The sequence below is a fragment of the Solanum verrucosum genome, unplaced genomic scaffold (assembly GCF_900185275.1).
Source record: "Solanum verrucosum unplaced genomic scaffold, falcon-dt-bn FXZP01000103.1, whole genome shotgun sequence".
Classification (NCBI taxonomy): Eukaryota; Viridiplantae; Streptophyta; class Magnoliopsida; order Solanales; family Solanaceae; genus Solanum; species Solanum verrucosum.
The window spans coordinates 2,173,503-2,185,930 of NW_026020048.1; the positions used below are offsets into that span (position 1 = coordinate 2,173,503).

At 31.3% G+C, this 12,428-nt stretch overlaps 1 protein-coding gene and 1 pseudogene across 1 annotated transcript; both read right to left on the minus strand.

Moving 5' to 3' along the window:
• Nucleotides 1-5,369: 5,369 nt before the first annotated feature.
• LOC125822422 (equilibrative nucleotide transporter 3-like) lies at nt 5,370-7,502 on the minus strand. Its single transcript, XM_049501816.1, has 9 exons — nt 7,431-7,502; nt 7,227-7,331; nt 6,930-7,085; nt 6,714-6,857; nt 6,516-6,621; nt 6,230-6,405; nt 6,000-6,160; nt 5,653-5,911; nt 5,370-5,556 (listed from the first exon to the last, which is right to left on the minus strand). Exons 1-9 carry the CDS (start codon nt 7,458-7,460, stop codon nt 5,446-5,448), a joined length of 1,248 nt encoding a protein of 415 aa, XP_049357773.1. The 5' UTR covers nt 7,461-7,502; the 3' UTR covers nt 5,370-5,445.
• Nucleotides 7,503-10,201: 2,699 nt separating this feature from the next.
• On the minus strand, nt 10,202-11,020 carry LOC125822983 (uncharacterized; annotated as a pseudogene).
• Between the last annotated feature and the right edge of the window lie 1,408 nt (nt 11,021-12,428).

The following is a 12,428-nucleotide window of genomic DNA, read 5'->3' on the forward strand; positions in this document are numbered from 1 at the left end:
TCCAAAATTGAAATCTTACATGGAGGTTGAGATGATGAATGAAAAACATATTCAAAATTGGTTGCACTATTGATGACATATATCTATGAAATTTCATGGAAACAAGTAACAGTTTCTTTCTATAGTGGATTTATTTAGACAATAAATGATAATTGTACTTTAATTATTTTGTGCCCTCCCCTTACATTCAACAGTCACTAGCCTGACAACCAAACAGCATAATCGACTCAAATAGCATATGCATATAGCTCCTGGTTGCTTGAGTTCTAAGGTGAATCTCAACCAAATAGAGCTCGGTCTTGAGTCGTATCATTTTTCGACTGTCCGTTAGTAATCTCGTGTCGCACTACTATGTTCATTGTGTGCAGTAGCGGAGTTAGGAATTTTAATAAGGGTTCAATATCTGAAAATCTAAACACGAACTAATCGAAAGGGGTTTGACATTTATTATATATACATAAAAAAATAATTTTAACCGTGTATAAATAGTAATATTTTCCATCGAAGAGGGTTCAGATGAACCCCCTAATAGAAGGCTGGCTCCGCCCCTGATTGCGTGGCACTACGAAAGAAAAAAATGTTAATACTGAGTCTTAAATTTAATTTGTGTACATATTTAGTGAATTTCCTAACATACATATATACAGTGTTTATGTCAAATTTACGGAGTAATAAGTTCTATCAAAACTATCTTAAAGCCTATGTCCGCACTCCGTCCATGTTTGGAAGCGGTAGCTACCTAAAAATTTGCATTCTCATGAAAGATACATTTTCATACTAATCAAAATGTATAAAATAAGAATTTTGATACAAGAAGGGTGTGTTTGGTAGGAAGGAAAATATTTTTCTCGAAAAACAAGTGGATTTCTTACTTATTTTTAAGTGTTTGGTAAGTAAGTAAAAAATATTTATATGTGATCTAGCAAAACATTGTGGAGGTGAGATGAGAGGGTGGGGTTCGAGGGTGGCGGGGATGGGAGTTGGAGTTGTTGGGTGAGTAGGGAAGAGACAATAAACTTGGATCGTAACTAGTACTTGTGGAGCTTGTTTTTCCAACTTTGATTAATGAAGTCATTTTTCTCATTTTTAAGAACTCTGTGAAACCTTTCACAAATCCAAAAACAGAAAATCAACCTCATGAGACTTCATCAGCCTGCACTCGAGTTTATTCCCGAGGCGTATTCATAATTTAAATTTGATGAATTCGAACTTCAAAATCATCAACAGTACTAAATTCATTGTAGTACTGAAGTTATAGGTTCAGAATAATATCTGTTTGAAACTTCTCAAAATATTAATCACTTTCTTTGTAATTTTTCTTTAATTGCTGGTTTTCGTTACATAAAATTAGAAAGAGTAATATAGATTTTAACTGTTGTATACAAGAAATTAACTATGGAAATTGACATGATACCCTCCGTAAAAAAGTAAAATTTATATATATATATATATATATATATATATATTAACAGAGGCGGATCTATTAAGGGGTTTGGGGGTGCCACGCCACCCCCGAACTTCGACGGAAACTCTATATATACATAAGTGTATATATATAATATTTATATTTATATAAAGCGTGCCACCCACAGAACAAAATTGGCTTGTGGTGCCACGGTAGGAGGGCAACTTTAGAAGGCTGATGTTGCGGGTTTGAATCCCATTTGTACCTATTTTTTTGAGAAAGACGTTTTTTTAAGTAAAAGGAAATTGTTGCACACGTTCTTTTAAGAAAAATTAGAGAACTAAAATTAATTTATATCGAAAAGACGAATAATTTAATCAAATATAAAATTAATTTAATCGATAAGTCTATTTGGCACCCACGGAATCTAAATCCTGGATCCGCCACTGTATATATATATATATATATATATATATAATGTGTCCAACTTTACTTCTCTTGCCATAAAAGTCGGACAAATATCAATATCTATACCAGAAATTGCTTTTATGTAAGAATATGTGTTACCATGCAACTCTTGCGTTCAAAAATTTAAAAGCATATCATATGACAAAGATGCATACGTATACGCCAGCTGTAACATCTTTAAAGTTTTTTTTGCGAGATAATATAGCTAACGGACTTGGAGTATTCTTATGAAACTAAGTGTATTTATATATCACCTACAAATTATTGTCACTATTTATTTATTTACTGATTTGATTGATAAAACTCAATAAAAACTGTATCTGTTAAATAAAGAAAAGAAAATTTCATTTTAGAGGAAAAAAATAAAGTTTTTCATTTCAGTTATTTTTCGACAAGTTGGAACCAAAAATGCTAATGAGGAGGAGACTTTTTTTTGGTATGCTATATCAAGTTAGACTTTATCTTTTAAAACAAACCAGTTTAATTTATCAGCACTAATTAAGTTAAGTTGAGGCCTATTTGTGGAGATACCAACAAATCAGCAGTACCATATAATAGGTTGCAGTTTTGATAATTCATGATCCAGCATATCTAAAATGAAAAACAAAATATTTTTAATTTTACGATTTTTAAAAACCTTTCATTACCAATAAAATCAGCTAACAAAGATTAGGAGAATTTGGCCTCATATATAGTTGTTGAAAACCCCTTCAGTAGTACTAGAGCTCTTCCTATTTTGCATTTGCCTTATACTCTAGTATTACATATCCATCAAATTAAAGTTTAACTTACTCCACCATCCCCCGACTTTTATTCAGTGGTAAGAGTGCAATGCATGATGTGTGGGTTAGGTACATGTCACGAGTTTGAACCCTACTCAAGACAAAAGTCTGATATTTAAGCGGAGAAGGATAGAGGGGCAGATCCATATATTTGTTTTAAAAAATTTACTCCATCCTATTTTGCCAATTCAACATTTATACAACTTACTCGAAGTTTGGGTAAGATATATACGTAATAGAAAATTTCTTAGTAAATTAATACTACTAGTATTAATGTTTATATATTATTCTATATATTGTTGTCTTGTGGGTCATGTTGTTACTGTCACTATTATAATTCTTATGTTTTTAATCCTCAATTTAACACCACCACACCTGGGGAAATAGTTGTAATAATGGAACTGCAACAATTATTATATAAAATAAATTACTACTTTGAACCAGAAAAAATTACAACTAGAGAAGAAGTAACCTTTGTATATTTTATCATTTAAACCTAAACTTGTAAGCAAAGACGAATTTGTAACCTAAAAATGGGTCACATGAACTCCCGGAAGTTTTGACCTAACTAATCCATTATTTAAAGTATTTAACAAAAGTAGTATAATTTTTTGAAATTTTACCAAAATAGAATAAACGTACTTCTGAGTAATGTTTTATAAAAAAATTATTTTAAAGAATCAGCAAACAATATTTAACTATAAACGGCGTTAAAAGAAGTATTATGTGATCAACAGTATACGACATACAGATAATACGTATTTCGGAGTAACGTTTTAATTAACGACAAATAGACAAGTGTCCTTTCAATCTTTGGGGGGCAACAGGGGAATAAGTTTTAGGTCTCTGAGACAGGAAAAATGTCATTCCAGCAATCCTTCATTTCCAATTTCACCATCGGTACATCAAAAATCATAATTTGAGTGAGATCTTATTGTTTAAAAACTGATATATTTCAATTTCTCAAATTTCAGTTGCAAGTTACATATTGGCAACGAATCCATGAAACAACTGAAAAAATTGATGCAATTTAAGAATTTCCTTAAAGAGTGATCCCCTTTCTCATGAGTTATTAGTTTATTAGTGCAAGGTTTAAATCTATTCTTTCTTTCTTTCTTTTTTTATATAATCAAATTGATGTTGGAACTTTTCGAAAATGCCCAACTCCTATTGAAGTTTTGTGATTTAAATTCTTTTTTCTTCTATTCAATTCTATTTTAAATTTTTTGCAATTGTTGATTGTGAACATATCATCAAAATTTTGTGATTTGCAATTTTGATTTACTGTGTAATACGATTTATTTTTTTGTTTTCATTTTTAATGTTGGTATTATATTTTTAGTTGAATGTTGTTGAAATTTGAGATTGTGTTAACATTTTGAAAATGTGTTTTTCTGTAAATAGGTATTGAATTTGAAAACATGAGATTCAAATATTATTTTGATATTATGAAAAATGATTTTTTTAACTTTTTTGGTAAAACTGAAAAGATTCGGTGTTTTAGAATTAGGATGAAGGAAAGAGGAAATGAATGAAGATTTACCGTTTACGCGAGAGATTGATTAAACTCATGGTTGTACCAGAAAATCGTTACTCATGGTAACGTTTTAAGATTAAATCGTTATCATGGGTAACGTTTTATACTTCCGTTAAATTTGTCTGCCGTTAGTTTTGTTCGTTGAAATTTTTTAATATAATAATTTATAAAATGTTACTGATAAATACGTTTAATCTATTTTGGTAAAATTTCAAAAAAATGTACTAATTTGGTAAAATGTTTGACATGATGGGTTATTTCTGTCAAAAATTCAAACACCTGAATAATAAGAATTTGTAGCCTAAAAATGGGTGGGGAGAACATATAATTAATGTAGAATGTCACTTGTGAAACTTGCTTTCCCTACTTCCACTAAGAAAACTATTGTCCTCATTTTTTAAGAAACTTATTTTCCTAAAAAAAAAATCCAAAAATTTTGACCAACAAACACATCCTCAATTTCATTGTACAGTTACTTAAAAACAAATTAGAGAAATTCAGTAAATAACTCTATTAGTTCCTAGATTTAAAGAAAAAAATAGCGAGCTTTTCCTTAATTGACGTAAATACTAATAGTATTTTGGTTTTATGATGTGGTGGAATTTATTATAACTGTGTGTATAATAATAGTGAAATGCATTATACCTGCACGCATAATGTGAAATACATTGCATTCTTGCGCATAACAAGTGTATTTGTGCGTATACCATATCTAAGTAGTGGGAATACATTGTATTCACATATGTAACCAAAAGACATTGTATCTACACACTTAATAAGTGTAATCGCTTGTGTACAATATCTGTCTAATTATATCTACATGCGTGTATCTCCTATAAAACTACGAACTGTTGCTATATATTATGTATAGGGCCTTGCTACTCCATGTAGTTACCTACTTGAAAATGAACATTACTTTGGTTGTAAGCCCAATTTTGGCCCCAAATATGACAACCCTTTCAAGAAGAAACAACAAGCCCAAATGTCTCATAAGAGTGAGGTCTAAAACTTTTACTTATTTGGCAATGCCAGAGTCTACAATTTGAATGACAACTTTGATCATATTCACATATTTGATGAACCAAAAAAAGGCAAAGGAAAGACTAAATGTACATCAGAACATGAACAAGACAATCCTTTCTTTTTTTCTCTTCTGAATGAATTTAACTTCACAATTTTCTGATTACAACTTCTAAAGCCAGAATTACATATGTTTAAATGTGATGTTAGTTATTGTCCTGTCACATAACATCTCAGAATTTTCCATTACCAATAATCCACAACCAATCTAAAGCAACACCAGAACATATTCCACATAATATGAATAATACTAGCAAATTACCCAATGCATTTTGCTCAGGCCCCTACAAAATTCAAATTTCAACAAACAGTTATAATATGATGTGATATTATAAAATGATGATAATTTGTATGGATTCTAAAATTAAAATTTTACCAACCTTGTATCCTTTAGGTGCAGCTGTCATGACACAAACAGTGAGATGACCATTTGTGAGTCCCAAGAAGGATACGAGAAATATCATCCAACCTTGATCACCATATTTTGCAGTGAAGTAGAAGCAAGGGACCAGTAAGAAACGAGAGAGGGTCGCGATCATGAGGCCCTTTCGTGATTTCAACTTGATTTTATCAATCAGTGGAACATATCTTCCTATCAGATCCCAAACATTGTACATTGCTATCAGAACTAGACCATACCTGACAGTTTGAAAAAGAAATTCAAGAGGTACTGCAAATAAAGTTATAGCAATAACTATTTATTCAGAGAAAAGGTATGCACACTTACCATGACCCCAATGTGTGGGTACCAGTGTTTTCATACAAGAACCCGGGGAAAATTGATAACGTGGCGACATAAATCAAGTACAGGTCCAACTCATAGTCAATATTCTGGAAAAATAGTTGTTTGGTGCTAAGACGTTCCGATTGTTTAGCATCATTATTAGCCTGTTCAGTAAACAGAAACATATCAAGTTTATGATTATGAAAATCACTTATAACAGTTCAGTAGCCTACTTTTTCGATTGATTGAGTTTCGATGCCTGCAGCAGCTAAGTCTGCTGCAACAGTTGTTGATCCTTCTAGAGCTGCCTTTGTGCGGTAGTGCTTCACAATTGGTAGCTTAGGGAATATGAATGCATATAGAAGGATGCATAGGAATTCAAAGAATACGGAGATGGCAAGGAACAACACTGCAAAATCAATAACTCTATAAGTTTCTCTCAACATAATATATAAAAGACACATCAAACTAGGAGTACATCAAGCATACTGTTTTCACAATGAGATCAAAATTACGTACTAACTCCTTTGCGTAAACCGTTGTTACTGTTTTCAAAAGCTGCCTTGGCCATTAGCCTTAAACCAGACGTAACTGCACCAGATGCAGCAAGACCAGCGAAAAACGACTGCATAATTCATGAATCAGTATACACACATAATTTAGGATTTCATGTAGCAATTGAGGCAGAACAAAGTTACTCGTGTTACCGCCACTCACTTGAATGAACTCCGGGCACATGAATGATAAATCTCCAGTCATTCCACCTTGAACAATAGCATCCCCAATTCCAAAACAACCTACTATGGCACATACACCAATGTAATTTCCTATTCCACCCCTACCAGAAGTTGCCAAATCCAACTGGAAAAAAAAAAACAGATTCTGAAAAGGCGAACAAAATATTGATCAGAAAATGAAAAAATCAGAACATACCAGTATGAGCGTGAGTGTGCTTAAGGTATACAGGGTATATCCTGCTAAGATGCGCTTTCTTGTATCAACTTTTGCCTCATTACATGCAAGAATTACTATTGTTCCAAGTGCAAATGGCTGATACACTAAGGTGAGTACCCTTGAAGGATGATAATTCTTCAATTTTCATACCAAAACAAATCAGTCAGATATATAATTCATGCACAACTACGCCTCAATCCCAAACATAACCGAATAAAATGAGAAAACAAAAACTTTAGAAGTTGTGAATATTTTCTATTGCAAATGGAGACTTACTGGAAACAGTGCATAGTAGTAATCTCCTATGCTCATTAAACTATTCCAAGCAATGAGTGATCCAAATCCAAGAATCCAACAAACAAGAATACCTACAAATTTCCCCTGAAAAATTTCATATACATTATAATTTCTGCCACAACAAATGACTCCTTCAATTTGCCATAACAGAATAAAATTAAAGTAACAAAGTATGAAACTAACCTTAAGCTTGGTAGGACTTGGAATATCCATGGTTGCTTCTTAGTAGAATAAATGCAAACACAAAAAACTGCACAAGCCATCATATATTAATTTTAATTTGCCTCTTTTGAAAATAGAAAGTGAAATTTATTTTAAAAAGAAGCAATCAGATCCTCTTAACTTTTTTTCTTGGACTCTTTGTAAATATGATTTTACTGTGGATAACACATTGGAAACACAATTAAACGTATGTAACGGTTCTATGAACCATTTGACTCTTCTTTTGTTTTCGTATTATTTCCCCTTAACTAATTACATGGTAAAAAAATAAGTACCACTAATAAGTATTAATTACATGATTAAACAAATTTAGTTACCTGGCCAAATTTAAGTTTTCCTCAAGTTAGTCTAAACTTAGAGCCTATTTGGGATTGCTGCTAAAATCTACTTATTTTTAAAAGCATTTTTTTAAAATAGCATTTCAGAAAAGTATTTTTTTCAATTTGTTTTTGGCTGATTCATTTGAAAAGTGTTTTTGATAAGCAAATTGTGTTTGGCTAAAAAAAGTGATTTTAAGTGTCAAATTACAAAAAAAAAAAAAGACAAGCATCAAAGTACTTTTAAAATGAAGATTATTTTATATATAGAAATTATTTTAAATATCTATTATAAAAAAATTAATCAAACTTTTATTTTTATTGAATTAAAATGTACATATTCAATTTTTCAATCAATATTATACATATATAAAAAAAAAGTTTAATACTGATGTAATATTGATATGATGATTTAAATATAATTAAAAATATCAAATATAAAGTAATGATAATAAATGTAAAATAATAAAAAGGAATATTACATAAAAATAAAATTCATAAATGAATCTCTTACCAAAATTATGAGATATGTTAATTAATTAATAAATATATATGGGGAAATATGTAAATATAGAAGGGATTTTTTGGTCTTGTAGAGGGTAAAACTTTTACCAATCCAATACATGCATGCCATGTGTTTAAATTTATTATTCATTTAACTTAACATTAATTAATTAACATGTGTTTTACTTCATGAAATCACATAATAATGGAAATTGCATTAGTTTGGTGTAAACACCGGTGCGGGTAAGTTTTTTCCGTAAAGAATAATTTTCTGCTTCTGCTTCTGCTCTTTTTAAGAAGCAGAAATTTTTAGCTTCTTCCCAACAGCAGAAAAACTGCTTATGCTTCTATTTAAAAGCAATTTTATTGATTTGTCAAACACCTTATTTTTTCAAAATAAATATTTTTGGTCTTCCAACAGCAATATCAAACCGTCTCTAAATTTGTAATTTGGAGATAGTTACATGGGTCTAGTTAGGGGTGGGCATGGTATAGTTTGGTACTGTATTTGAAATTTTGGTACCATAATTTTGGTATTCGATTTTTAAAACTATTATATCATCATATCAATTTAATTTTGTTCGATATTTTGAAATTTGATTTCAGTATTTTGTGGTATGGTAAATCGATAAACCATAGTTTGTTCAACTTTGACTAATATATACTCATATCGTATAATAGAGTGTTATGACTTCGAAAATTCAGAAAAGGATCTCAATATATACTAATTACTAACACATTATACATGTAGAAATATATATTCAAAAGAAAGTACAAACAACTCCTTTTGTCAATCAATTTACATTTCAATAAAAATAGAGTAGGCAAAGTTTTAACTTCTAAACATTTAGTTTATATTTCGATATTTCAATATGTTGTTTCTAAATATCAAATACCATATCAATACCAAAAAAAATTAAAATGTATACCATATATCATACTAAATATCATAATACCAAAAATCCCAATTTCAAAAATTTCAATATGATATAGTAATTCGGTATATATCATATCGTATCATCCCTAGGTCTACTGGCAAAATATTCTCCCGACTCGGTAATCCCGAGTTTACAATTGGGTAAATATACCATAAATCTTAAAAAATGATGAAATATCCTTTACTATTTCACCAAAATAAAAGTTTAGACGTCCTCAATTTTAGCGTCAAAGTTATGAAAGATATAAAATATGTCATTCATTTTGTCTAAAAAATACGAATACCAAAGTGCCACATATTTATTTCCTCAAAACTTACTTAGATTGGGACAAAACTTAAACAGAGCATCAAATGGTCCTATTTGTGAAGCATAGTCTCTCAATTTCTAGGCACTAGATCAAACAACGATAGTAAGACTTGTTATCAACATATTCGGGGAGATGCTAGAGAGGATCAAGTTATCAAATATAGTTATAAAATGTAATTTAAAAAAAATATAGCTCTGAATAGTAAAATATATATAGCACATGTTTACTATATAATATAAAATTTCGTACATATAAATGACCTGAGACGAGGAAGTACAGTAGAACCTACAAGAGTTCCATCAAACTAGTCACTGAAACTTTAACCAAACGAGCTACACAACATACACTGAAGAAAATGAACAAGGAAAGATATTGCAAATTAGCAGTGAACAAATTAGTGATTTCAATGTGTATGGTTTTCGGGAGTTGGGGACGTTTATTTACAACAGCAGCAGGCAAAAGCATAAACAATTAGTAATTACAGTCGAGAATCAGGCTGATAAGTCAATCCCAACACCTAAACCCCAATATCCAACAGCAATTGATATGATAATGTTTTGCATTTTTCAGCCAAAATCAAAGATCACTGCCACCACAAAAGTATTTATATCTCTCGTCTATTGAAAATGCTGATCTGCTGCCACTACGACTAGAACTGATGCAGAACTTGAACATCTCATACAGGAAAAGACAGCTTGTCAGGAGACGGAGAATCTTGTCCTGTAATTGATAAATCAACAGATGGTTATAGCATAAAAAGACCTATATCATGCATTCATGCTTTAGCATGCACCTAGATAGACTACAAATTCTTTCTTTTTTTTTAATCCCGTAATAGACTTTGAATTCATTAAGTACTTTTTCTGTACATTAGGTAAAAATAAATCATAGAAAACAAAGAAAAGTACTCACCGTAGTAATAGTTACAAAATGACATGAACAGCACAGCAGGAATGAAGATACCTCCGATCCCCCAAGACACATAGATCATCTTATGGTAAGCTTTCTCAAAGTCAGAAAAATCTGTGCCGTCATCATAAATAGTCTTAGTTCTGGCAATAAAAGAGTCCATGTCCATGACAGGACCTTCACTGTTATCCACAACATTAGCTAGCCTTCCTTTCTTGCTTCGTTCAAATTCCATTAGATTTCTTGTTTCTTCTCTTAAATCTTTGTATCTTTGCGTCAAATTTATGATGAGCATATTCATTGTTGTAATTCTTGATTCATGCCGATGCGAATGAACGAATCAGCCAAAAATAAACACATCAATAGAATAGAGATGGCAAAGGCCACAGCAGACGGTATTTTGGTGGTTAAGTAGATACTAATTCCTCCTGTCCATGCGAAAAGAAAGAGGCTATGCTGCTTTAGTTTAGATACAACCTTGAGTGCTTGTAGTTCCAAGTCCCATTTCTTTTCATATATTGCTTTCCTTCTCTGTTCCACCTCTAACAACTTCACAACATTTGAACGCAATGGGCATGAAGGGACTATCAAATGAAAGAAAAAAAAAAAGAGGAGAAAAAAACAAACAAAAGAAGCAAGCAACTTTAGGGAACTAAATTTCGTATATCGTAGACTAGAACTGAAATATTTATTATTTGCATGTGTCTAAGTTAATATGTTGCTGACCTTCAATAAAATCAATGGTTATATATTCTGTTTCAGCCATGAGGAAACCAATATGTTGAAGGCTTCTAATATCATCAATTTCTCTATGTCCTATTCCAGTGATAAGAAAAAATGTAAATTTGGTTAGTCAAACACTAAAATCAACTTCCCAAACCCAAGTAGTAACCCAAGGCAAACTATACAAGCCAAATAGAGAAAGTTTCACCGTAAGGAAAGAAATGTATGTTTCTATTAACTTTTCCAGCTTTACAGATGATGTTCATTCTCTTTTTGAATCTAACATAAAAGTGTATAGTAACATTTAAGCAGTTGGGGTAAGGGATTCATTCCAGAAGTTAAGTAGATGAAGTTGTCTACAAAGTCTGATGTGTACCCATTGCATTGGTGCTAAGCAACTCACAATAAACACAGCTCTCTAAAACAATACCCAGAGTACATTTTCCTACCAGCTGTAATATTTTCATCTTTCTCAACCATCCCTAGAAAGACATTTGGACTAAATTAAAGGAAAAAAAGTACACGGAAGAATCTTGAATCTTACTCGCACACATCAATAGTTTCTTAAAATATTAATTTATAACCTTAGAAGTCAGTACCGTTAGCTACCAAATAACTGTATATTTGCAACAAATAATAGCTGCAATGCCTTGGGTGAATTGGTCGTATGAGCAACATCTGCTGAATTATCAAGAAGACACCCTCATCGACTTATTGAGCTTCATATGCCAAGTCTTTTGCCTATAACCTGGAGACTAAATTTTCAGAGGATAAACAGATAGCATATGTCATTAAACACTAAAGTTGTCATGATGAACTTGTGTACGGAAGAGAACACAAGAAAAGCATGTCGAACTTCATATGTGAAATGCAAAGAAAATATATAATTTGACATGTCCTCATAAGACTGATACCACATAGCTAATAGAAATAAGAGTCAAACACATGAAATGTGTCAACACTTAACACAAATAAAAAACCCTGGATACAACAAGTGTTGTAAAAGACTCGCTTGAGGCACACTTAAGCCCTCAATTTAGGTGCCAAATGCTTGTCCAAACTCTTTAGAAACTCGATTTTTCAAGTTTCAACTTCAAATCTACGGCCAAAAATGGAGCAAAATATGAGTATGAAAACCAGCACTACCTCCAATTTTTTCATGAGGTCCTTCTGTCAGTTGCAACAAAATGCCTTATAAGTTACAAAACAAACTTACAGATAATAACCTTAGTTTTCATGTAAGGTTCAACATACAGAAATA